The sequence below is a fragment of the Neolamprologus brichardi genome, chromosome 1 (assembly GCF_056152115.1).
Source record: "Neolamprologus brichardi isolate AB-2024 chromosome 1, ASM5615211v1, whole genome shotgun sequence".
Lineage (NCBI taxonomy): Eukaryota > Metazoa > Chordata > Actinopteri > Cichliformes > Cichlidae > Neolamprologus > Neolamprologus brichardi.
In genome coordinates, this window is record NC_142104.1 from 23,796,540 (window position 1) to 23,824,480 (window position 27,941).

The 27,941-nt window shown below is 39.5% G+C and overlaps 1 protein-coding gene across 1 annotated transcript in view; it reads right to left on the minus strand.

Moving 5' to 3' along the window:
• The window catches only part of gpc5a (glypican 5a), a 138,324-nt gene that overhangs the window by 50,601 nt on the left and 59,782 nt on the right, over window positions 1-27,941 (minus strand). Inside the window, exon 7 of the mRNA XM_006780326.3 lies at window positions 19,878-19,998. Coding sequence (XP_006780389.2) covers window positions 19,878-19,998 — 121 coding nt within the window. The remainder of the gene's footprint in view (window positions 1-19,877; window positions 19,999-27,941) is intronic.

The window sequence follows — 27,941 nt, forward strand, 5'->3', positions numbered from 1 at the left end:
TGCAGCAGAAACCCAACGCCGGGGGAAATGCATTCACTAATTGGTTCATTTAAATTCATGGTGCGTCACTGGAAACAAGAAAGATTTGTGTGTGTGTGTGTGTGTGTGTGTGTGTGTGTGTGTGTGCCTGCGTCCGTGTGTGCACTGATCAAAAAGGTAGTGTCTATGCTAATTAGTTAGTGCTGTGGTTCAGGGCTGAAGAGGGTCAGAGTTGCTGGGAAGGCTGAGCCGGGACATGTGTGTGCTGGTCTGAAGTCTCATCTGCTGACTGGTGACAGGTTAGATTGGAAAATCTAAGCTTTCCCTCCATGTGTGTAATTAGCATGATTTTCTCTCTAATTATGTCAGAAATATGGCCAAATGTTTAATAGATTATGAAGAATAATGGGTTTCTGTGTTGCCTGAAATTAGCCTGGTCTGGAGGTTTGAATCTGAAGGAGGCAGAGCACTGCTTGAGGGCTCATTATGTGGAGTTCAAAGGCTGTCAACTCAGAGCCCATTTTTAAAGGAAACAGCATCCAGCAGTAATTAGTCTGCACATGGGAAACAATACACGACTCGAGATTTAAGATTCTATTCATCATCTGCATGGAGTTGAAAGGTTAATGTCTATATATACATAAACCTGCGTGCATGTGTGTGGCTGAGAGGGAAAAGAACTGCTTTCTTATACATAATCGGAAGAATTCAAACACATGACCTTCAGTCGTCTCGGGTCACATCTGTATTCTGCAGAAACTTTTCTGTTCACAGTTTACTCTAATTGATTGGTTTGTCAAAAACTGCAGAGGGCCTGAAACTAAAAATAAAGGCAATAAGCAACACATTTCTGTACTGTTAGCCAAAGATAAAAACCTGTTAAAAAATATACTCATGAAGTGCAAAGCCAGTGTCTGATATCTTATTTCTGTTGTTGATTAGAACACACTAGCTGTGCAGACTTCCTAATTTTATATGTACAGTGCAATTCTTAAGCCAGCCCTGGTTTCTTTACATAAGGAAATTTGAAACAGGTGCAGTGAAACATGTGGAAACTTGTATGCAAATACAGTATTTAAGACAAAAACAGTGTTTCAACAATTCTGTAGAATGCTCATCTTCAGGCATCTCGATGCCTTTCGTTCTGTTTTTTCCCCAGTTTTTACACACAGTCCCAACATGTGTCCAGTTTTTGGAAAAAGCTCTTGGGGAATCACCTTGCTGGTCCATATATAACATTATTTTTTTGTCAAACTATGTTATCGTCTATGTTTTGATTGAAAAAAAAATGATGCATGACAGATCTTGGCTGTACACACTCGCTGTATGAGACATGTGGCCACTATTATCAGTCTAGTTCTGATGTAACTTGGCGTACCTCAGCCTTTTCTCTGTGTTTTCGGTCCTTTAGAAAGCCTCCCTTTCACTGAGACGATTTCTGATAAAGTTTTGATGACCAGTAGATGGATCAGCTTCAGGGCCTGCATCAAGTTTTTGCTTTATTTATTACTATTTCTTGAAGTTTTCTTTCTTTTTTAGGCCTGCTACTTATTCTTTTGTCTCCCACTTGTCCCATTTCCTGTAATTTTTCAAGGGCACACAGCACACCATGCTGAGATATGCCAAGTGTTCAGCTAATAGCTCTTTGGGAATCACCATGTTGTTACAAAACTCTTTGTGATTTTTCAAAAGTTCAACTAAAGAAACAATATCTGTATTTTTGTGAAAGAAAATGGTTTACTTTAATCATTTCTTTGCTAAAGACACAACACTGGATCGTCCTTTGAGTCAGGTGTCTTTTGATGCTTGATTGATTCACAAGTTAGTGTTAAGAAGTGGTTTATCAAACAATAAAATTATTCTACAATATAAGGACTGCACTGGCTGCTTTTTCACTCTTTTCAATGTCCAGAGAAACCAGTCTGGCTCCTTGGGAGCAGCATATAAAGAAATGGACAGTGGCTCGAGACTTTTGCACAGCATTGTAACTTTTTTTTAATGATGACCACAGTATTGATTTTAAGTTGATCCCACATATACATCGTCCTGGTTCTGCAAACATACATTCTATCCACTAATAAAAAGAAAAGGTCCACAAATCTCCACTCCCTGTAAGCTCTCATGTTTTTCAGGAAACTCACTTTTTTTGTAATGAGAGTTTATATTCATGAGCTGTGCTTTCAAGACATCAATACACTTCAAAAAGACCCAATGGTGGTATGAGCTGAGAGCCACAGCAGGATAGGAAAGTCAGAAAGTGCTGAGAGACTGACCAACCCTAAATAAACATACACTAGCCTGCAGCTATAAGCTGGTTTTGGTCTTTTCATGGGATTTGCTGCCAACAATGACTGTATATTGCCAGCTATAGCCTGCTGTAAGACAATGATAGGAAAATAATAAGACTCAGATGAAAGCTAAATATAAAAAGGTTAAGGTCAGGCAGTGATAATATGAAAGCAAAATGGCTTAATTTGCTTCGTTATTTAGTTATTTATAGTACAACAGTTTCACTCTCATGTTTTATGTGCTTTTGATGTGCAAAAGCATGTGCCTTTGGTTTTTATAAGGTCACTGGCAGGTGACTCGATTCCCCAAACGGCGCTAATCAATGAATCAGGCTTTATAAGCTAATAATATTTCACAGCTAACTCATTTGTTCCATCAGCTGAGGAAACATTCATCATGCCTGACCAAGAATGTCAATCAGCAGGCTACTCGATTCTTCGGCTTTTCCTGTGCAGGAAAATAACTGCCCTGCGTTGGATTGTATTGAACAGCGACGCTGCTCTTTCTGAAATACAATGAAGTGAGCCCAAATTGCCTAACAGTGTTATTAGCCTCTCCTCTGTGAATGACATGAGGTTTTGTCCAGCACTGGCTGGGAGACAGGTGCTTTGATTCGCTCTAACCCATGGTAGCCCCCCTTGGGCAGGCCTCTGGCTGTTACTGGAGTGTGTGGAGAGTTAGAAATGACCAAATGATATCAAGGACTCTGTGCACAAACAAAACTGTCTTTGTGTGAAGCAACTCTGCTACTACACACGTTGTATGATTTTTTTTTTCTTTACAAAGGTATCACCAATTCATTGCCTTTTTTCCCTCTTTTCTTTGGAAACTGCACAACAATTTAGAGCCGGCAAAAATGATAAAATTATTTTCTACAAATCCACACACCATTCCACTTTATTAACAAAAAGAAATTAGAAAAAAACTATTAAACAGCAAGTGTGCTACATGGAAACGTTTGGGCTTCCCAGTAGGTCACAGCTTTCATCACGGCTTGCAAACACTTTTTGTAACCAGCTAAATTACAGAATTTTTACCTGCTGCTTCCTGATATGAAATATATCCAAACTTTTGCTTATAACAGCCTGAATCATAAGGAAAACTGGACATTTATTTACATCAGATTCAGCACTGCTTTGTGAATGCATCGCTACTTACTTTAATTAACTAGAGGTGGGCGGATCAATCCGAATATCAATGGTATCGATGCCAACACTAATATTGGTATTAAATCAATACTAGCGCGATAGGATCGTTTTTTTTCACAGCCTACAGCACATTTAAACAATAGTCAAAGAGGAACATTTAGAGGTCTCCAAAAACCCAATTTCAAAATAGATGAAAATCTGAAAGGTGTGTTTTGTTGTGTCAACTAATTATTGCGGAAAGAAAGAAAAATCTGTGATTTAGTGATCATCAAAACATGTTCAGAATTAGAAAATTAATGGTAATTTATCTCAAACCATGAAGCACTGGTATTGGTACAATAATGGCCCTGTATTTACTTAGTATTGGATCAATAATGAAATCTGCAATTAACCAGTATAATTAACGACTGTATTTAAAAATCATGTCCTTCTGAAAGTCTCACGCCTTCATTTGTAAGCCTGCATTTCTTTAAGGTAACTGGCTGATTTGAAAAACAGGTACAATGTTTGGCTTCTGTGCTATGATCCTACGTTACACTGTACAGTAAAAGGCTATTATTTTAAAGGGAGAGAGCTGTGCCCAGAGAGGCTGCATCTAATAGGATTCTGTCACAGACAGAAGTTCGGCTAGCGATAATTTAACGGCCAAGCAAAATGGCAAAAAGGAAAAAAAAGAAGAAGAAGAGTTCCTTTTGTGGCGTTCTGAACTCGCGGAGTAAAGTAACTCTGCTCTACTTTTTTAACTCAAAATCAGTGAAACGTTTTTCAAGATTGGCAGAAAATATCAGAGGACACGGGATGGCGAGGTGGAAAGCGAAGACTGTGATTATTGCATTCTTAATCCTGGTTTGTTTATTTGTGGGATTTTGTGTTGCTCTCCATTCTGTGCTAAACCATTTGCTTTGGCGTCTTCAGACAAAAACTGGTATTACGCAATATTCAGAGGCCAGTGCCAGTGCAGCCATGCAGTGATTTAGAAATGGCTTTTTATCTTCAAGTTGCAAAACAACACCTCGGTGACACCGAGGCTCATCCACCGCTCGCTTACCAAAGCATTTTACAAACCAATCAATATTAGAAAAGCAGCAGAAAATGAAACATATTTTCACTGTTGCGGTGACCACACAGCTCCTGTTCAAAGCCCTTTGTTTTAAATTGCATTTAGGAGGAGTTTTATCGTGCATGGTCTGCCTGTCTTTCTTCCTTTTGTTCTTATTACACATCGATATGCGGGGAATATAAAGACAAATCACAAAGAATTCAGAAACTCACATCACAAACAACATGCAAACAAGGCAGATTAAAATTCTGCTCTTAAAGTTCCAGTAATGATAATAAGGGTCTGTCAGTAACTCCACTAATTTGGTCAGGGCTTAAATATCAATATTGGATGGATTCTAATTAAATTTGGTACCAATATTCATTGTGCCCTGAGGTTGAATTTTAAAGAGTGGTGTGATCGCTGGACCATCCTCTAGCGTCATCTTAGGGTCAAAATGTGACCTTCTCCCATACCTTACATCACAGACCTTATGGCCATATAGTCCCTCCAGCCTCAGCTATACTCAACCTTCAATGCTAATCAGAGGCCTGGCACACGACCGTACCTGCTAAAGATCGGGATGTTAATATCGTCTTTGTGAGCCTTAAAGCAAAACCTAACCCAACACGCAAATGTGAGGAAATGCTTGTTAGGTTAATTGATGATTCCAAGTTGGCTGCAGGTGTAGATGCGAGAGTGTATCGGCCTTTCTCTGTGCGTGTTGATGTGCCTCTCCAGCGTGTAGCCTGCCTCTGGCCCTATGTCAGCTGGGAAAGGCTCCAAATTTTCTCACCCATTTCCCCAAAGCGATATATACACCGATGAGCCCTGTGAACTGGAAACCAATCTGAGTGCACCACCTCGAAGGATGTCTCAATAACCTAAAAATGCATCTGGAGGAGAAAAGAGCAAGGAGAGCAGAGGCCTGCAAGAGCTGTGATGGAGGATGGACAGTTGAATGCTTCACAAATGTAAACCGTTTATCTGAAGAAGGCATGTGACACACAGATGGGACATCCAAATAGGGGCAGGAAGACAAATTTATCAATAAATATTTCCTTTTAAGTCATTTCAGTTATTTAGGGTGATCTACTTCATGATCTTTGTGCCTTTCCACCTTTGCGTTTGTGCAATTTTTTAAAAAAATGCACGACATCTGTACATTCGTGTCACACTGAGGCACATTGTGCATTTGATTAAAAGCAGGCCTGGATCTACAAGTGTCATGAACACTGTTATGCTTATCTGACATCGGAGATAAAATACAGCAGTAGGCTGTGACAAAACAATAAACATAGGATACAGCTGCGCTACATGTCACATTGCTGTCACATTGCTGTCACATTGCTTTTGAAATGACAGCTCAGAAGCAAGGGTGCCTCATTTGTCTGTTGCTTCCACTCCTCCGCTCACATCTCTGGTGGGAAGAACTTTCCATGCGTCTTTCTCATTGAAGAAGAAGAGGCACAGAAAGAAACTGAGGGTGTACAGTCTCAAAAGATGAAGAAGGGTTGTTTAGGTGCCTCTTATTTTTTCTTGTTCTACCAAAAAAAAATGCAGCTGGAGCCTGGGGAGTCCAGGGGTGTCCCATGGTGTCTGGTACCATATTAACAGAGGATTCTTTGGGTCCTGTGGGTTGCCAGGTGGAGCCTCCATGAAAAGGATTTGCCCCAGTATATCCCACGGGTGCTTGATCAGATTGGGCTATGGGGAGCATGAAGACTGGGTCACTCCCTCGGACACACTTTGTGTCCTTTAACTGTTGAGTGGTGGTTCAGTTTCCTGCTGAGGAGACGGGAGGTGCTGCCTGCCATCGGGGGCATGGTTATCGGGCGGAGAATCATAGATGTCTTTGTGTGTAGTGCGTCTCAGAGTAACAGCCACATGAAACAAGATTTCCCAAGTATAACAACATGATAGCGATGACTATTAATAACTTCCTATCAGTGGTTTTAATAATATATTTAATAATAATGTAAATATGCAGTATTACAGGAGTTTGCCAAGGATCCAAGGGCTAGACTATCTTCTGATTTCTTTAACGTGGTCTGAGCAATACTTCTGCGGACATCCTGCAGGTCTTTCAAAGGTTTGTTTTTTGTTTTGTTTTTTGGACATTGGCTGCTTTTTTACTTAGTTTTAGTCCAGTCATTGTACGTGACCATTTTCAGAGGAACGGTTGTTTTTAAGCCACTTAACACTGAGCCATGTATCATTCAAGCATAAAGAAGGCGCAACAGATAAAACAGTATTGTGTCGACACAGAACAGAAAACTTACCAAAGAGCCCATTTTAAATTGGATCTTTAGGCACTTTGTCACTAGCAGCCTGCCACAAAAACACATCATTTGTTCCCCTTTCTTTAGTCGAATCTATAAAAATTCCAAGAATAACACAGCTTTACCATATCGTGATTGACAAAGAGCTGAAAACTTGGCGAGAAGTCTGTCTACAGAAGATGAAAAGCATCTGAAAGTCAAGTCGTTAAAAAAACAGAGAGAAAATCCAGCAAAGACCTGACACAGGACCTGAGAGACACATTTGGCCCTTCAGCTGTCCGTCTACTGTTCACTGAAGCCTCATCAGAAATGGCCTCAGTGAAAGGGTGCAAGTCATTCTTAAGGAAGGGAAGCAGGGAGAAAAGGCACAAGAACTCGACTGAAAACCGGTGGCCACAGGTCTCCTGCAGTGAGGGTGTTCAGGCATCTGTAAAACGCAGTGGAAGCTTGGTCATGGAACAACAGGCAGCCAACATCCGAGGAAGACATTTCAATGTCCTTTCAGAAGTGTGAAGAACTGAAAACTACGTCAAGAAATTACAGGAAAGCTTGCATAAAAGAGTTCAGAATAAAGTTGGTCATAGCAAATATTGATATTGAAGCTCATTACAGTTGTACAGACGCCATTTATGCCTTATATGCTGTATTTGTATACATGTAAAGTGCTGTACCGATTTCCCGTTTCATAGCAAAATCTAAAGGAAGGACGGATGGCCCAAGACTTTTGCACAGCACTGGGCACACATACATTTCGCTGTATTTTAGAGTCCTCCTCTCCCCGCCCTTAAAAAAGTCCTGGCTGCCTGATGTATTAAGTTCCAAACTCGCCACAGTGCACATCACAAACTTTGTCATAACGCGTGCTGCTTCCTCCACCAGCTCAGAAAATCACAACAAAGACTCAAAGTCGTAAGGTGACTTAAACGAGTTGGCATGGGAACCAAGCTTTGGCTTACCTTTCATCACTGCGCCGTACTCTGACTGGCTACATCGCACTATATATACTGGCAGTTTCAACTGGACAGGACTGAAAACTGCTGCTAAACACAGTAAAGCCTGCCTCAAAAAAAAATCGTCAAAAAATCTGGCACACACTTACGATGGGCTTATGATATCTTCATCACCTGCTCCATAAGGAAAGCCCAGAGCATCATCAAGGACACCAGTCAACCAGCCCACACACTCTCTTTTCTCACTCCTGCCATCTGGAAAACGCTACCGAAGCATTAAATCAAGCAGCAGCTATTTCAAAGACAGTTTCTCCCCACAGGTAGTGAGAATAATGAATACTTCCCACAAACACCCCCCCAAAAAAAGCACACATACATAAACTAAAACAGTACCTAAAGCATGCAGGTCAGAGTTTCATTTGCATTTTCTGAAGTATCACTCAGTTATACTATCTGGCACAAAGTGAGGTTTTATTAAGATGGGTATTGTTTGGCATCTGCTTTTGGAGTAAATGTGACTCAAGCAATTGAAACAAATAAAACATAAGAACTAATTAAACTCTGACTGTAGTTTCATTTGTTTGACCTGCGGCGACTTTAAACAGCGAAACCATGGTTTCAGCGAGCGTTATGCAGACAGCAGAAAATGTCACCGCGATGCTGTCAATTTTCACTCAGCTGTCAACTCCAATTTGTGACCTCGCACCATTAAGGCACGCACTTCAGCTGCATCTACAGTAATGGAAAGAGGTGACTGCCATGTAACAGCATCTTGTAAATGTTAGGGCATTATCATTATATTTATCCTGCCTACACAACCACTCAGTCTGCATTTCACAGACCAAAGTACATACACTCCCCAAAAGCACTGCCAAAGAATTCAAAGTTTCAGGTAAACTGTCACAGACAACTAAAAGCATTTCATTTCCAGATCGCCGCTCGTGTGCAGGGTACATTTCCTAAAGAGGTGCAGGGTGTCGTATGGCAACATGAATCACACCTTCAGACATCCAAGCAATGAATCAAGCCCTGTGCAGATTTTTAAGCTCATTAGTATTCCCTTTGAACATGTTCTGCTATCTGTAAATAGAGGGTGGGAGAAGAGATGTTACAATGATCATTTTTGCCAGTCAGAGCAGGGGGGAGAAAAAAAGTGTCAGTGTGCGTGTCGGCTCCCGAGACGCTCGCTGTCATCGCCCATCTCCCTCTCGTCAGCAGCGGCGCTGACAGTGTGTTTATGCAGAGCAAGTGCATCAGCGACAAAGAGGCAGCGGGTCAGCGATTGAGTGGTCAGAGCAGACATTAGACTACAAAGTGAATATTATCATTCAAGTTAAGCTCTCCTATGAGTCAGCTTAAAAAAAAAGACACTGCTGCCAAACTGATAATGCATTATTTATTTATTTATTAAGTTGCTTTATTTAGCCACTTTGTTAGGTACACCTGATAACCACTTTTAAACACAAATAGCTAATCAGCCAATCACATGACAGCGATTCACTTCATGTAGGCATGATCTAGGTGACCCTCTAAAGTACATTTAGGAATATGTAACAAAGGGGATTTAAGCGATTTGGAATGTGACATGGCTCTTGGTGCCAAGCAGGAGTATTTCAGAAACTGCTGCTTTTCTGTGGGCTCAGACATCAGAGAAGAATGGCCAGACATTAAGAGAGGCAACAATATCCCAAATAACCACTATTTACAACCAAGGTATATACAGAAAATAATTTCTGGGAGCAGAACGGGAAACTGAGGCTTCAGTTTACACATGCTCACCAAAATTGGACAACAGAAAATTGTTGCTTGGACTGACGAGTCTTGATTCCTGCTGCAACATTCAGATGGTAGGATAGGAATTTGCCAGAAAACAAAATGAAAGCATTGATCTATCCTACTGCGATGATGTGCAGGTCACTTTCTCGCCACACTTTAGGCCCTCTGAGGAATGTTGTCAACACCTTGCTGCACGGTGAAGGATTAAATATGAACAAGGCGTACCTAATAAATTGTCCAGTTACTTGTTAGCTGTTCTAAACGTTCACATCTGTTATAGAAAACAGTTCAGCTTTAATTAAAAGCTAAGCATAAGCACTGCTACTGTAGCTGACATCATTAGGTCGCTATATTTGAAATGAACACTGTATTTGCAGAACGCGCTCCTCCACAAACCAAATCAACTACACACAAACGCAATTGAGAGGCGGCTCTTAAAATTTAGCATGAACATGAATTAAAATTTAAAAACGTGAATTATTCATGTGTGATTTTGGACTTTGCTGTGCTGCAGAACTTGAATTTCACAACCTATGTCCAAGTGCACAAAGAGGATTATGCTGCTGTTGCTTAAACTATAATCACATACATTCACTTAAGATAAACTTATCTGCGTGTAGGCAGCTTAGCCGGATTTGTCTTTGAATGTTTTAAACACCTTGTGTGGGTAAAAAAAAAAAAAAATCATTATCCTGCAGGTTCTGGGATTTTTCTCTAATTAAGACACACTTGCACAGTAATGACATTTATGACTTTACACACTCCTTCGTAAGCTGCAACAGGAATTAAGTGGATGTGTTGTGTTAAAAATAAATCATCTTGAGACTTGAGGATAATGGTGATAAATAAGATTGGGTTTAATCCCAAACCGGACTTTCAGATGCTGCATTTTGGTATACGCGTTCAGGAGCACAACAAATAAAATGTGAATATATTCGCAGCGTTAATCCTCCTCTCCTAAGAGGAGAGACGATATGAATAATTCAGAAGCAAAACTGCTGGTCAACCACCACATCAATGGCTGGTAAATAATTCAGCCGGCAGAGTGGGTGAGGAGCTGCTTGCCCCTGATTTTGATTGAGAGACACTGGGACAGAGCCTACTTATAGATTCTTGATGGGTTTTACCATATCAAGAGGAGAGGACAGGCAAGGAAGGAGAGGAGCCCACAAATAATTCATAGGAAAGAGCTGCTGATGAGCAAGATGATGAAATCTAGAGTTTGTACACTCAGATTGTATAATAAATTTGTCAATAGATGCGTTGCCGTTTTGTGTTTTCTGCGGTCTCGAGTGCAGAATAGTAATGATATATTTCCATTTGGTCCCAGGGAAACTTGGAGAAGCTTTTGTGCTCTGGTTAGTCAAGGTCAGGGGCAGATGAATGAAAACATTTCTGATATGTAGATGGAAAACATGAAAATCAACATTTGCATGGCTATCACTCTTATCCTCATACAAATGCCCAACAGCCGCATCTTTAAAGATAATAGGAATGCCACCTTTTGCCTTTCAGTGTACACTTCCTTCTTTCTCTAGAAAAGAGATTCCGGGATTTACCTGCACACGTGCATACTTTAAGACAAGTTTCATCATATTAAGTTAACCCCCACTATAATGATTTGCATGATGCTGTTTTATGTAGTGGATATGCAGATGTGCACACAGCCACTTGTGTGTACACTGCAATAAATAATTGATGTTTCTGCTGGTCACAGACTCATCCCTCAACACACAAACACACACAGAAATTCAGGATCAGCATTTAAAAGTGACTGAATTTGAAATATGAACCCAAATATCCTTCCCAGGACCAAGTCTCCTTTTTAAAAAGCCACACTGGCTGTGAATCACAGCCACTTCTTAGCACTCCTTGGTGTGTAAAACCATGCTGCATGCCTCATAACATGAAATGGTAGAGAAATAAAGTCTGACAGTTTAAAATGAACGCCTGATGGCAATTCAGGTCATACACTCGGGCTGATACTTGTGCCGCACTTCAGCAGCTAATGACATGCCAATCAGAACTATTTGCAAATCAGACCCATTTGCAAATCAAGTCCCAGCCAGATGATAATAACTAGACTGAAGGCTTGTGAATGCACAAGCTGCTAGATGAATCGTGCCAGATGTATAATTTAAAGTTTTTATATACAAGATCATTTGTAAAGTTTTACCCTCCTCCATTGCCGACTACTACGAAAACACACACAGTTTTCATATTTCTCCTTTCTCAGAAGTAAAAGCACAATCCCTTAAGATGCCATTTTGCTCTCTTACAAATTTACTGCTTCAGAAAGTCCGAGCTCAACATTTTAAGTGTGATTGTCTGAACATTTGTACCAACCAGCCTCCCTAACAAGAGAGTTTCCCTGAAAACATAAAAGACAGCTCATTTCCGCAAGTTCTCATCCTGAAAGCAGAGACACAGTCGGGGAAATTTATGGCAAAAATTCAATAATGTGCTTTATAACACCCAAAGTGGGAAACATGTGGCCCTGATGCAAGCGCAGAGGTGATGTTTAACTGTATAATGGATGGTTTTGTATTAATGATATAGGTACTATGAGGAATAAAGGTAAGGTTTCTTTCCAAGTACTCTGGTGAGATGACATGCACACCGAATCAAGCCATAAATAAAGCTTCGCAAATGCAGAGTAGAAGGATAACATGTAAAAATAAAAAAGGCTTTTTGGGGAAAAGTCTCCAAAATATTTTTTTCCCTTGAGACTGAACTTGTAATTCTATACAAGCAGATTTTACAGCCCAGTCAACACTGAAACTCCAGTAATGCTTCACTCCCTCATTCATTTAGGGGCCTGGTCTCGTTAGCCTGAAGTAACTGACCAGAGGCATTTCCAAGATAGGTGTTGAGTGGCAAGGCTTACTTCCAGAAGGACTAAACTAAAACTAAAAAGCAAAGTTGACTGAAGTGGTTGTGCCATAGATTGACTAACTGAGTATTTTCTTTCCTTTTTTAAAAAGCACTGCAACACCCACACTGCTGAACATGAAGGAAAAACACTGAAAAACATGTCTGTCAGTTAAGTATCTGAAAAAGCATGCTTGACAACAGGTTTTTAATTCTGCTGATTACTGGAATTATTGTGTAAAAAATATCAATTAGCTTGGCTGGTAGAATAAATTACAGGCTGTGGTGGGTGCTGCAGGCAGAATGTACTCTGATTGATTAGTTATTAACTGGTTTTGGTAGCTAAATGCTTTATGTATCTAATTGACCACTTACATCCATTTTAACTTGTATGTGCATCTCCACTGACGTTCTCCTCTCAAATTAACTGCTAACCGATTCTGCCTCTTTTTTGCATCACACTGGTTTGTACTGATGGATTCCCTGCTGCACTAACTGTGCATTATAACCGTGTAAAATAAAATACTGGCAGCCTCCAGTGCTACCCTTAGCCTCCTAGTAGATCCACCTGTGGTATAAATGTGAAAATCCAAGGTGATTGTTGGAAAATCGGCCTGAGATTCAAACTCATGTGAGATTTTTAGTAGATTTTGAGTATTTGTTGAATTTCGAAATCCTGCATTAATTTTCAGAAAACTCGACCTCTGATTGACCTTGAGGCCTCAAGGACACCACTGGTCTAAGATTTTTAGTTGATGCACGTATGGTGTCATTTGGAAATCCTCTGCCACCCTATTCTCGGGTTATTGTGTTCAAAATCTTGGATGTCCACGCCACCCGCCCGAACCCCTGGCGGGATAACCACAATTCCCCACAAACCTCTTGCAGCTGAGGGGTAAAAAAAACAAAAAACAAAAAAATCTCCATGAAATCCCTGCTTTGAAGAAAAGGGAGGAGTAAGGGTCTAAATCAAAATCTATATCTGGAGACTTGTATTCAAGTCTGGACACTTTGGAGACCTTTTGGTTTTCTGTCGCTGTTTGGATAGATTTGAGAATGTCATCGTTTGGGTTAAAATAAACTCTCTAGAAGCTTCTCTACTGTCATGAATAACTGAAATCCAACCTCATCTAACATATGATTTGTAGTACCAAGTTTAAAAAAAAGAGGTTACAGCCAAGATATGTGTGTTAAACTGTATTTTCAAGGCGTTTAAAGCTTCTGCAGTCAGAAAGCTGGTTTAGATTATCTGAATGGCCGTTCAGTCTCCTGCCATTGTTAGTTTTTATACGCATCGTGTTTTGCTGCAATCACTATTTGAACAACAATGTTGGCATTTCTATTTTTCAAGATCTTTTCAGTAGTAAATCGCAGTGAAAAAGAGTCTGAATATTGTCTGTACTGTAGCTACTGAAATCTCTACCTACAGGAAAGCAGTAAGAAGAAAGCGTACGGAGTGATATGTTATTATTTTTAACTGATATGAAGCAATAATAAAGCACTTCCATTGAGCATTAGTCTGACTCAGTATAACTTTTACTAAATGTGTCGGTGCAGGGTCTTTTCTTCTTGTTTTTTTGTTCATTTACTTATATCTTGAATTCATTGAAACAAAGCCGGATAAAAATCTAAAAACAGGACTGATGTAGATGGTTCCCATCATGACTACACACGAATAGGCAGGGGTCAGCATTTACCCTGCTGCATCAGCACAGAATCTGTATTTTTATTTTGTCTGCATGTGCCGGAGGCTGTGCTGGCACACACCATGAAGACTTGGCGAACAGAGCGTGTGCAGAAGGGCAAATGTTGTATTTAAACACGGGTAGGTTTTAACTACAAAAATCAGACTGTCGAGGGCTCTCCTTTCCACATAAAACTGCTTATTGAACAGCCATCACAGTCAACCAGACACTTGTGGAACATTCAGAATTAGCCAATTTCAAATTGACTTTAGGAAGCAAAAGTAAAGGGGAAACTGGCAGCACAATTTCAAAGCTGAAACGCGACGGTGTTTGGGCCAAAGCGGCATCGCCAAGTTTGTCCTGAATTACTGGAGACTGATGTCTCCAAGAGGCTGATCAAGAGGCGTCTTTTGCTTTCTGTATTGCTTCTGCTTTATCTGTTCAAACACGTACATTTTTGGAGAAAGTCACAAACGCACTTTCCCCTCTGCATCCTTCCACGTTTGCAATCAGACTTTAGTTTATGGTCCGCTTAGCCAAACGAGCAAACTAATTAATGTCACGAAAATTCTTGCTGATCACGATAACGTCATTTGTTTTCATACTTTAGTGGAAGACTATTTGCTTTGCAGCGAAAATGATATTATTAGCAGTAAACACAAAAAGTCGTCTGTGTTTAACTCTGTTTAATTAACAGAAAAACTTTTATTGTCTGGCATTTTATCTGGGTACTATTCATACTCCCTGGGACTCGGTGCCATCTGTGATTTGCTAACATTTGTGTGCTGTGTAGTCAGCGTCGATATTCTTGAAACACCTGAGCGAGTAAAGGAAGCTTTGTTCCAAGGAACACGTTTGTGGGCAGAGTTCTCTGAACATTTTATTGCACAAATGATGTTCATCATTGACCCGCAGCTGACCCGCAGATCTAAAGTAGGCTGCGATGTGTCAACACGTTTTTCAGCAGTCTGTCTCATACAGGTCATGCAGTAGATGCATATTTTAAAGTATCCCAGATGTTTACACATGAGGCGAGCTGCTTACATTTTATTTGCACCATAAACTTGCAAACACGGCCCAATACGTGTTTTTACATTTATGTTCATACTGAGGGGGACACAAAACTTTAAAACACATTTTAAGAGAAGCCATCCAATAGCTCTCAAAGCATTTTATTCAAAACCGTGAACTGCACACCTCAATGCCTCTTTGTGACAGCTGATGAGAGCAGTGGATACCGCTTGTGCATGCCAAAAAAAACGTTTTACCAGGATGCTGCAATGGTGCCTAATGGTGCCTACGCAAAACTAACAGCAATCTCACAATGTATTTTTTAAGCTTCAGACTAGAGATGTCAAATTCATTTCATATCAAGAGGTCTAAGGAGCTTGGAAAGAAAAGCGTCTGGACTTCTTTAAGTTGCTTGAAGATGTTTCAACTCTCATCCGAGAAGCTTCTTCAGTTCTAGGGTCAAATGGGGGAGAGTCCCAGATTTAAGCTCTATTTCAGTGTCCCCCAAAGAGGGACATGGATTGATCCTCTACCTAATTACACGAGCCAAGGTGCGAAAATGGCTGTAGGTCACAATCAGCCAAGGTTTCGAGTTAACCCACTGTGAAACTAGCCCCACCCTATTGTGTGATTTACTGAGGTCAAAAGGCCCAGGATGTGAGTGGGCGTTAAGGCGTCTGGGACGGGATCTCAAAACTGGATTATAGATGGCAGACAGTTGGTGTTGTAAACCATCGCCTCTCTTCAAAGATCACAGTGGACATAGATGGTTTCTTTCATATCAAGATCCACATAAGTGGGCCAGACAACTGACACTCCCCTTTCAAATGTGCAGTTTAATTCCCCTGTTGAACTGCACATTTAATCTCTGAGATAGTTTAATTGTCCTAGATTTTCCATGTGATATAGAAACGCTGCTACGGTAAAAGAAAGAAATCTGTCAGCACGACTCTTTGGGCTTGAATTTTAAAAAATGTGTAAAATTACAGGAAAAAAAAAATCACATGGCTCATTGCCCAGAACGTCCTGTAATTATAAACAGAAAGTTTCTGTAAATTCACAGAAAATGTCCCTTTTTTGGACCCATTGTAAAAAAAAACAAAAAAAAACAGAGAGAGGACAGGAACTTTTCTGTTATTTAATAGTTTATCTGTTTTTTTAATTACTGTGCTATAGTATGAATGCCCAAATTATTTACGCTCCCTGTCATATTTTCCAAAGGCAGATTGGAGTCTGTGCCAGGCTGCTTCTGGTCCCTGGACCTTATGTTTGACACCCTCGCTTTGGACATTACTTAGTGTACATCATCACTGCATGTTGCAAAGCTGCTTTGGATTAAAATTGATCAAAGTTCACGCTAATTTTATTGAGTAAGTTCAGTAAATGTATTTATTTCAGTAATTTAACAACTGGCTTTGTTTAAAAACAGCCAGCAGCCACCGAGTCTGTGTTATATGTCTTTTAATTTAGTTTATTCCAAACACTAGCATGTTAGATATTCAAATATAATTGAAATAACTAACTTTTCACAGAACTCTTATTTTTATTGTTCCAGGGATTTTGTCTGAAATGTAAGATTGTACAAAGACAGATTATTATTCAAAAACAACAGAAAAAAAACTGTGACACCTCACATTTTGTGCATTTCCTGAAAATCAGATGTACCTCAGTAAGTTTCTTCACACGCCAAAGATTTGATTCTCAGATGAGAGAGTAATGTGATAATGAGCTACATGTCAGTGTTGTGCCCAAGTGTCACTTTTTATCACTGTTTGTGATGCCACAAATGAGGTCGCAGACTTTCTCCTTTATAAAACGTGGCATAAGGAAGAATACAAGTGACACTTGAAGAGAAAGGAGAAAAGAGACGAGGAAGAAACTGAAGAGAACCAGCATTTTTCACCATGTAAACAAACTGAACAATTAGTCATCGGTATATTTCACAGGGAAAAACCATAAAAATCAAAATAATTTTTATAAACCAATCACAGTATAAAGCATCTTTTTTGGTACTTTAAATACCAACATTTAAACTTAGACAGCATTAACAACATTTAATAGACTCCTCAGAAAAAATTAGTTGATTAATCAACGTCTTTAAATATCAATGCAGCCAGCGCTACTTCAGTTCTGTCTTGATTAAACTGAAAGAGACTGAAGAGCACAACTTTCCCTTCCATGTGCGTATACAAAACCTGAAATAGACAGCACAGCAGCAAAAACACCCCTAAAGCAAAGAATACAGCAGGCATCGACAAAAACAGGCATAGGTGGGTTTCAAAGCAGCTTGCACAGGAAGGTAAGTAGGTTTTCAGCAGCTTAAATAAGTAACTTATATGAGACTCGCCAGCTAGATGCACAGAATGGTATCAGCTGATCCACAAGCCTATGTGCATTATCAGCAGTTATCAGCTGGTGCACTGCAGTTGTGAGGGTTCACTTGACTTTCGGGCGGGCCTGAACTACAGTTATGGTCAGTTTATAAACTGCCAAATATAAAGTACTCTAGGCAGTATGGGTCTGTTCTGGGCCCACCTCTCCTTATATATGGAAATTGGGGGTAAAACCTGAGGACAGCAGTGAAGACCCTCTAAACAACACCCAGCACGTGAGCATTGGCAATGCAAAAAGCCTGTTTGAGCAACGTGACATGCTGTAAGACACACTGACTTCACACAGATTTCCTGCTCTGGGGTAACATAGCAGTGATGTAACATGTAGGTATATATGTGCATGCAGTGGAAGCTAAAACTGGAAAAGATGGCAACTCACTGGCTTAATTAGGGAAGCTGCCAGCGACTAAATTACCAGTCAATTAAAAGTCAGTAAGACTGTAAAAACAATCCAAATTAAACGTAAACTAACGAATTAGATCTGCATGTAGGAGTCATCTGAAGCAGCTAAACAGCAAATCCTCAAATATACTCATATTTGAAATGTTGCTGAAAATGTTTGGCTTTCTGCACAGTGCAAAAAAATTGCAGACATAGCCGTTTGTATCGATCAAAGTACTGCAGAACCACATGGCTACCACCAGTTCTGCTTTCACTTTTGCCTCTTTACAATGAGAGGTGGATGCTGCCCGGTATATTGATTTCAAAAGGTGATCTAACCCCTTAATTAGAGATCCCTTAAGGTCTATTTAGGCTGTCTTACTATCTATTAATTTTCTTCCACTTATCCAATTCAGGATCGCAGGGAGGGGGCTGGAACGTAACACACAGAGAGACAAACAACACTCACATTCACACCTATGGGCAATTTAGAATCACCACTTAACCTCACTAACTGCATGTCTTTGGGTACAACATGCAAACTCCACACAGATGTGGATTAATTCTGGCTATTTTTAAGACTCTTTCTGACTTTTGATTGACTTTTAATGGAGTCAAATGACCAAAACAATTTACTGCCAAAAATGACTGCAGATTTAAGCAGTGTGTTTTTGCAAAGTCAAAAGTATAGCGTGGTTCTTGCAACTGTCGCCAATGTTTCTGTTTATTGTGTTGTTGTTCCGTTTGCTAATCATTTCCTTATGAATGCTTCTCATCCTTAGGTCTCTCTTGTAAAACAGACACCTGAGAGAGAATCTTAATGAGACTGGCTGATGAAATAAAGATTTCATAAAACAAATGTGCCACCGTTAGACACAAATCTTTAGCCATATGTCATGAAGCTGATGATATTACTGAAGATCAATCTTGCAAACTGACAGAGATACAGAGGATTCAATGAGCAAAACGCTGATCATAGTTTGGTTTTTAATTCTGGCTGAGTCAAAGACAGCAGACTGACAAAAAAACCCAAAAAAGTGTGCTAAAATAGCCGAGTGTGCTACATATAGAGCAATGAGCTACATTAACTCCGGGGATTATGAATGACTGCATAATATAGGCTCAGCCGCTGATCATCCGTTTCATACTTACTTGGCAGCAGAAAAACAATTTCTGAGTCTTTCTCCATTAAATAAAACATTTACAGAACCACAAGGTCACATAAAGAAGCACATTTAAGATGCCAGCAGCAAAAAGGCACACACCAAAAGATAAATACATACTGAATGTCAACGAGGCAGATCAGGGACTCTCAAATGGTTATGATATAGATTTATGTGTTCTGACATCCCACAGATGGTGTGAATTAGTCAGAGAGGAGGTGCCAGCATGAGGTCAAAAGAGATGACCTGGCCTTCAGCCTGCCACTTGGGAAACCAAAGCAACAGACATGTGAAGCTGCCACTGCTGCAGTGGAACAACCCAAAGGGAAGCTATGGCAGCTGTTATTGGAGCTGCAGAAGAGAGAGTGCTCCCGTAAACTGTTCTAATCTCATCATCGTCAGAGATAAACAGCACTGAAAGGAGCCACAGCAGCACAAACGTGCATAAAAGCAGAGGGGGTGATAGAAAAGCTACATTGATTTTAACAAAGAGCAGAAAAAGAATTGTGTAAATATAAGGACAGACAAAGCGGATCAAATGGGTTTCTAAACGTGTAATGATTGATTTTTTTCCCCATTCATTGCCTAGAAATGATTTTGCATTTGAGAATAGTTTTCAATAAGCCAGTGCTTACCGGTAATATGAAGGATGATATAAATGAATTAATTTGTTGAGAATCAAAGGTTGAGGCCTTCAGCTTTACGAGCAGCTAACAAAGGACGCCTACCGTAATGTCTCATAAAGGTGCCGAGAAGCACAGAGAATTACCAGACTGCCTCAGGAGGCAGTTCCCATATGTCTGACAGAACGAGGGGTGGGGATGTCGACTTTAAAGGAAGCGAGAGACCCATTTAATGATGAAATCATAAAATCCTGTGTAAATATGTACAAAGCACGGGCGGCTCTTACCTGATTGATGTGCTTGAGCTTGTCAATGATCTGATTTATGACGGGGTCAGCTCCTTTCACTTTGACTTCGGGGTTGGCGATCTGAGCTTTGATTCCGTTTCCGACCACACGGAGAGTGTAGCTGTGAACACAAGAGCAGAGGACAGAGGGTCTGTAAATATATTCAGATACCTTCCAGTCATTTTAAATAATACCAGTGAGGTACATTTCACAGATAATTCATTTAATATAGTTTTTTTAGCACTTTTTTACCTGTGCAGCGTTTACATGTTTTGCATAATGTCCAACATATTGAAACAATTTCACACATTTTCATCAGCTGGTTTACAGACGTCACCACATCTCACAAGAAACATGCAGCTCATAATGACATCTGATGATCTGCAGTGTTATGTAAAAGTCTTGAGCCACCTCTCATTTCTTTATATTTTGCTTTCTTTGATTTGTTTTTAAGTGGTTGTGAGAACTAGTTCTAGGTTCTATTTTATTTTGTGTCTTTGGGCACTTTGTTATTAGCATATATTTCTTTAGTGAATCTACAAAAAATGCCAAAGATGACACAGTTTGAATAAAACAGTATTTTTTTGCAAAAAATAACCGTTTTCAGCTGTTAGCTGAAACTTGAAAACTTGGCTGAAAATCCCAGCATGGTGTCCTTAAAAAGCTGGACAAGTGGAGGGCAAAAGAAGAGGCAATCTTTAAAAAAAAAAAAATCTATCTACAGCAGACGAGCAATATCTAAAAGTCATGTTTCTAAGGAATAAAACAAAATCCAGCAAAGACCTGACACAGGGCCTGGGAGATGATCCTTCAGCTGATCCATCTACTGTTCACTGAAGCCTCATCAGAAATGGTCTCAGTGGAAGGATGGCTGCCAAGAAGCCCTTTATAAGGAAGGGAAACAGGCAGAAAAGGCTGAGGTGTGCCAAATTACACAAGAACTGACCTGAAAATCAGTGACAACAGGTCTGATGGAGTAATGAATCCACATTTGAAATGTTTGGTTTAAATCGTCATCAATATGTACAGAGGAGGAGAGGACACTGTGAGTGTATAAAACCTGGTTTGGAGCTGCATTTAAGCCACTGATGATGGGAATATTGTCAAAAATGATTATGAACACAGAAAAGTACCATTAGACTGTGATCCACCATGAAAAACCATCTGGAAAGCGTCTGATTAGCAACAGCTTCATTGTTAAGCATCATCACTCATTGATTGGCCTCTCAGATGGGATGCTAACATTTTTGAAGCAGGGTGGGATTATCTTGACAGAGAACAGAACAAAAGGCAGCCAACATCCAAATAAGTGTTTTGAATGTCCTTCAAGAAGCCTGTAGAACTATTCCTGAAGACTACTTGAAGAAATTACAAGAAAGCTTACCTAAGACAGTTCAGGCTGTGTTGAAGAATAAATGTGGTCACACCAAATTCTGACTTTCCAGCTTGTTAGAATTGAACAAACTGTTTTTTTCCTTATTTACTGTATTTCCATGCACATTTCAATAAATATCTGCACCAACTTCCCATTTTCCCAGCAAAATATGAAGAAATGAGCTCAAAAGACTTTTGCACACTGCCTAGTTTTAACAGTTACTGCAGCAGAGAAAAGAAATCTACAGCATAGCATACAAAGACTAATCAAATAAGACAAGAAAAAACTTTACATTCTATTTATCTTCATAAGTAGTTGGAAAATACCCATATGGAAAATAAATAGTAAAAACTTACATGATTTACTCATGAAAGTGGACACTTTCTCATTACTTTCATCTATTGTTTTAGTAAGTATCCAAAACATACAAGTTTCATTATATAATTTTTCAAGGGATCTTATATCTGTTTTCACTCTTGTATGCTTTTCATACAAGTTTCACACAAGACATATACAAACTTTATAAGATTTATATATATCTTTTCCATATGGGTATGCCTTATTGACTTACAAAATGCAATAAAAATGTAGTAATAAAAAGTCAATAATATATCAGGGAATTTTCTCCATCACATATTTTCACGTTCAATTTAAGCACATTTTACAGTTCTACTAGCAAACACAAGTGTTGCTTTATAGTGACAGAGCTGAATGAAAATTTGTTGCTTGTATCAAAAAGTACTGTCAGCAGTAACAGCAGAAACTTTCACACTGGAAGAAAATTCTAATATCATCTTGTCTTGTAATGGCAAGTAATACTAAACTGTGATAAATATTCTGAATTCACACTAAGGTGACAGTAGAATTACTTTGCAGCCATACCCTGAGGTTAAAGAGGGATTTGTGGTATGGAAGAAAACATCATTCACTGCACATTTGTACAGATGCTCATATAGCGGCTATCGCATTTATGGTTTATGAAAACTATAGCCTGTATGAATCCTCTTAGAAATGAAACTAATATGTAGCAATATAGCTGTTCAGCATACAACATCGGCCCTTGTTTTAAAGCTGTTCATTGTTGTCATAGCTTGGTAATAGGCTTCAGTTTACCTCAAGGACTCCTCATTCTTTAGCCTGACTGCAGTCTGTCAGCTGTAATGCCTCTGACTGGACACAATTCACTCACATCTCAATTTACAGTGTATCATTCAGTCAAACTGGTAGATCAAGGTAAAGTCAGTCATTGCTGAACATTTGCTGAGCTCTTTGAGCTTGTCATCCGACACAGAACGAGGTGCCGACCCGGGCGATCGCTTTGAACTTCAGTGCTTGAGAGTTAAAAATAAAACAGAAGACGCAAGCATGCTGCTGAGGTGGCGGCAAACTCCAGCTGAGTGTGATCATCAAGAAACCCAAGGTCACAAAGAAATACTTCTTTTTTTTTTTAAAGAAAGAAGGCCTTAGTTATTTAAATGCAAAGGTGACGACACAATTCAAATATAGTCAAGAAGCAATTTTAAGATTAATTACTTGCAAATCAGAGCCTCTAAATGTAATTAGTTTGAGAAGAAATGGCAGCCAATCCATGCCCCTTCTTTACTTTTAATCAGCAGTTACACTGTTATCATTCTAATTATATTATCAATGTATTTTTTTTGTTTCTATATTCTTTCTTGTCTTCACGTAGTCTCTCTGCTGTCTGTCTTCTGACAGCAGCTTACAAAGAAATGTCAAAGTTGACATTTAATATATGTGGACAATAGAGCTATTAAAACGTCCAAATAACAAAATCAACCTCAAAGATTTTCCATCATGCATTCGTCGTGTCATTAATCTCTTAAAAATAAATTATAATTTCAAAAGTTAGAAGAATTCCGTGACTATATTGGCAAAAGAATAAACAGCTGTGTCTGGAGACTTCTCGATTGTTAACATCTTCATTGACGCTTATGACTCCGGGAGTAACAAAGCCCTGATAAGTAAACTGTACAAATGTATGACTAAACTCAAAAGGGACTCGACAATTTACATAAAACAGAAATGGGAAAAAGAAATGGACATTGAGATTACAGAAGATGGGTGGACACAGATTTGGGAAACACAGTTTACCACAACTAACTCCAACATGTGGCGGGACTTTTGTTGGAAGAACATTATACGCTTTTTCATAACACCTAAACAAAAGTCTAAATTCAGTGCTACACCTGCACTTTGTTGGAGAAACTGTGGGGAAGTCATGGCAGATCATGGACACATATTCTGGTCCTGCCCATCCATACGACCCTTATGGACGGAAGTTGCAAAAATAATCACAAAGGTACTGGGATTCAATGTGACTTGTACATTCGCATCATTGTATCTGGGATATTTTGCAGAAGATTTAGTTACAGACGATGTTTATCTCCTGAGAATTTTCTTGGCATCTGCAAAAAAGGCTATAACAAAACGCTGGCTTTGTAAAGACCCGCCCACTATAATAGTTTTTACCTCTATAGTGGAAGACATCAAATTGATGGAATGTATGACTTTCACCCTGCGACTCCAGGGAGACTTGGGAAGGAGACGTTGGAGAAAATGGCTGGGCTTTACAAATTGTGGCAGCACCCTTTAAAGCATAGAACTTGCAATACCAAAGTATTGATATATGTATGTGTGGATGTACAGCTGTATACACGGGTATATATTGTCTTCCCATGACCTCATATTTTGTCTTTTTTGTTTGTTTTTTTCTTCATAAAAATGTTCCTAAATAAATAAAAAGTATAAAAAAAAAAAATTAGAAGAATCATATTGTTCCTCATGCAAAGGATGACGTGATATAAATAAAGGGGATTTTGGTAGGGCGTTCATTGTCAGCACTCCTTGAACACCATGTAATTACCGATGCATAAATAAGCTATCAGGCAAACAGTCTAATCGGGAGGCGAGCAGTGTTTGACACGAACTCATCAGCAAACACCTTTTGCATGTGGATAAAATTGATTCCTTTTAAAACAGCTCTTCCAGCTTTTGTTGTCTGCGTACTCACAATTTTTACTACAAACCACAGCAAAAATTGATTTTTGCTCCGGGTACTTAACATCATCTTTTGAAAAACAAAAAATCATCATTCAGAAGCACACGGCTGTTTTACAATAATGGGACTTTGAGACCTTTGGGGGTTTTTTTTACCAAATGGCTCTAAAAGCAGAAAATAAATAAATACATCTAAATTGTTGTGTTAAATTTACTCCTGCAAAATTCAATGTCTATAACCAGCAGCGCACTCCTCTGTAGGCAGCCTGAGACAGCACAGACACCTCGCTGGATGTTGGTGTCTTTGTAGGAGCTGCTGTGATAAAGCCACGTGGGGGCTATGCAGACACTTCTGTGTCCATCAGCGGCATTTAAAAAAAAAAAAAAGACTTCGACAGTACCAAAAATGCAACAGTGACATAAGTAAAGTAAAGGACGTCATGTAACCATGTATCATGACATTTTTAAAACATAGAACCAAACTGCGAGTAGGAAGTAAGCTAACAATTTACTAAAAGTTTCCACTTGGTTTTAAAGTTTGTTTGGGTTTTTATTTATTAGTTAGACTTCTTAAAGCTATTTAATATATCACATTTTCACATTTTTATTGCATGTTGACACACTCCTGTCCATTCATCCATCCAGCTCCTCCACTAGGAGCCAGTACGAGCTGTCATGGGCCAAAACTATTTTATGTATCCGTCTACTGTATATCCAATAACTGCAGTGCTGTGTTAGCTCAGCGCTGTATGCATTGGCTGGAGCTTCATGCTTTGGGACTATAGGTGCAGCTGAATCTTGTACACTATAACTGTGATCCGCCTGCTTCCAGCTTTGTTTAATCCCTGGACACACCTGCAGAGATTGAAATTGTGTGTAGGAAGTGGAAAGAACAAAAGTCCTTGTTGGGTCTGCCCTACCGTGAAAGGTCCACAAGAAAAGTAAAAAAAAATAAAATAAAGTCAGTATTAAAGAAAGATTACTAGGTCCACATGCACTTGTAGCCTTTGATAATCTCATAAAATCCCCCTTCATTACCTATAATACTGTCTTTTTCCCTCTTTCTGATTGACTGCATATTGAAGAGATTACATCAGAGCCATCTGTGCTCACGTCCACCCAATGAAAATGTGACAGCTACATTTCTGCATAAGAAAACATGAAGGTGAAATCTGCATACATCCTTGAATTGGGATGTAGTTAGATATGGATTCTCATATAAAATGGATGTCCATACATACACACACACATACTCACAGAGTCAACTCATCTAGCATTCACTAAGAAATGTATTTCATTATGCCACTGGGATCCATAACCTGAAACGCATGCAATCTCTTGTAACACGCTGCACGGCTGGCAATGCAACACTAAGGCTCTCGGGAGGTTGCAACACCAGAATATAAGAGGTGAGCTCCTTAAAAAGTGTCAGAGATAAAAAACATTGATCATAGCCATCATATATTCTTCAGGGTGAGTAAAAAAAAAAAAAAAGCACACCGTAGCACCAAACACAACCTGCAGGAGGATATCAAACAGTTGAGCGATTGCCTGTGTCTCTGTAGACCAGCAGCAGGATCCTATAATCCATATCACTCTCCCCAAAGGGACGCTTGGTTTGCATCTCATCTCTGCTCGCCCTGCTGTTCAGGGTTAGATTGAAAATTTCAATCATTCTATTCGTGGTTCCCATTCCTGTCCCATCCAACTACACTGTACTGTAGGTGCAAAACATTCACATCCAGAACAAAGCAATCTCAGGCCTCTTTTGCTTTGTTCCTTGACTTCAGGACAGAGTAGGATAGGTACGTCAAAGTAATTTACTCTGATCACAGCACAGGAGGAGCATGACTCTTCTGCAGACATCAGCAGCACAGTGCACTACAATACCGAGGCCTTGCATAAAACAGATAAAAGCCGCCGTGTGTGATTTGATGCGTTCCTTTTGTGCAATCCATGTCCCATATTTTGGTCCTTTTTGTCCTTTGATTAAGGTTGTGATAAAAAACTGGATGAGAATTTGGCTGAATGTAGCCATCTTATTTTAAAGAACATGCCTTTTTATCTAAGGGGATATTTCTTCCCACAGCTTAATGAAGATTCGGTGAAGAAAACATTACTGGTTGCTTTAGGACTAATGCATTTGCTAAAAAAAAAAAATTTGCATTTACTATATTAAAAATGAAGGTCGCAGGGACCTTTCAATTAAACTCTTCAAATCTATATCTCATGTTAAGACTAATTTAATGCCTTCACTTTGGCATGGAAGGAGATTTTGCCGAAGCTTTAAAAAACTTCAATGATGTTTACTGGAAATAAGTTCAGGCAATATACTTGGCCGGGTCATAGCTGTAATATTATTCTCCTTCCAGGCTTCTCAAGACTGGGAGACATCAGCCAGTATTCTGATATAACCAAAAGGCATCTCTATAAATGTCATCTGCAATCACCTTTTGCACTCATGAAGCCCCGGATCATCGTATTACCAGATTTATCCGTCACTGCTGGAAGTTTACACTCAGTATGGTAGACCTGAGGATCTGAATTCCAAATATCCTGGATTCAAATGAATCTTGATGAAAATGTATCAATTTTTTAAAACTTTAATCTTGCTTTTTTGTTAAGTGCAAATAGTTGTTTTCTTCTTGAACACATTTATAAGGCTGAGAGGTACTGAAACTTTAAAAAAAGGTGTGGCACAAACCAGAAATGTAAATATAAAGAATTGTTCTTTAGCGCTGCAGCTAAGGATGGGAATCAAGAACCCAGGAGTTCAATTCCCTGGAATTTTTTAGTCCGCCTGCCTGTCAATCCCGATTATTGGTTCTATTTGAGCGTGTGCTATAATCATCTGATTTCAGTTCATGTGTTGGAGGAGGAAAATAGCAGCACAGTCTACAGCGGGGATATGGACTTTACTTTTATTGCACAAAAGGACGAGAGTGCAATGGTAAAGCGGTGGTGAAGACAAAAACGGCTGCATCGTGCTGCTAACCCAACATCGGCTCTTTGCAAGCACCTCCACAGACAACATGCTAACGCTAAGCTAGCCACAAACCCAAAGTGATGTTAAAGCCGAGTGAATGTCGACCCCAGCCCAGCAGCCAAACCCTGAACTTTAACAGGTAACAAACTGATGAGCAGTCAGGCTGGAGCCTCTGTTTCTACCTATTTTAAAGCCATTAAAGCCTCTGTGTGGGTTTTCATCTTTGCTTTGTGTCGTCGGCTTTGTGTTCATACCTGAATCCAAAGAGAAAGATCATATGTGTGTCCTCATTAGGATAGGGTTTGTGTTGTGTGTGGGACTGTAGCCTTTATACTGCCAACTGATAATTATAAGACCACAGGTTTCAGGTAATTTTACAGAGACATGCAAAAATAATGTAACATGTAGAATAGCAAATGACTTTCTCCTTGGAGTAATTAAGTAACATACTGCATTAATTACATTAGGTACTTAATACATTAAGTATGCTTTAAAGAAAAGCGTTCTGTGTAATAAATGCATTCTTGAGTAACAACCCCAACAAAGGGGGGAAATGCCTCCAACATGCACAAAAACATTTGACCACACAGCACGCAATTAATCTGCACAAATGTAATGCCTTTGATATGCTGCTTAGAGATGGTGGTGGCTCTCAAAACAGTGATCAATCCCCATATAGCTGCAA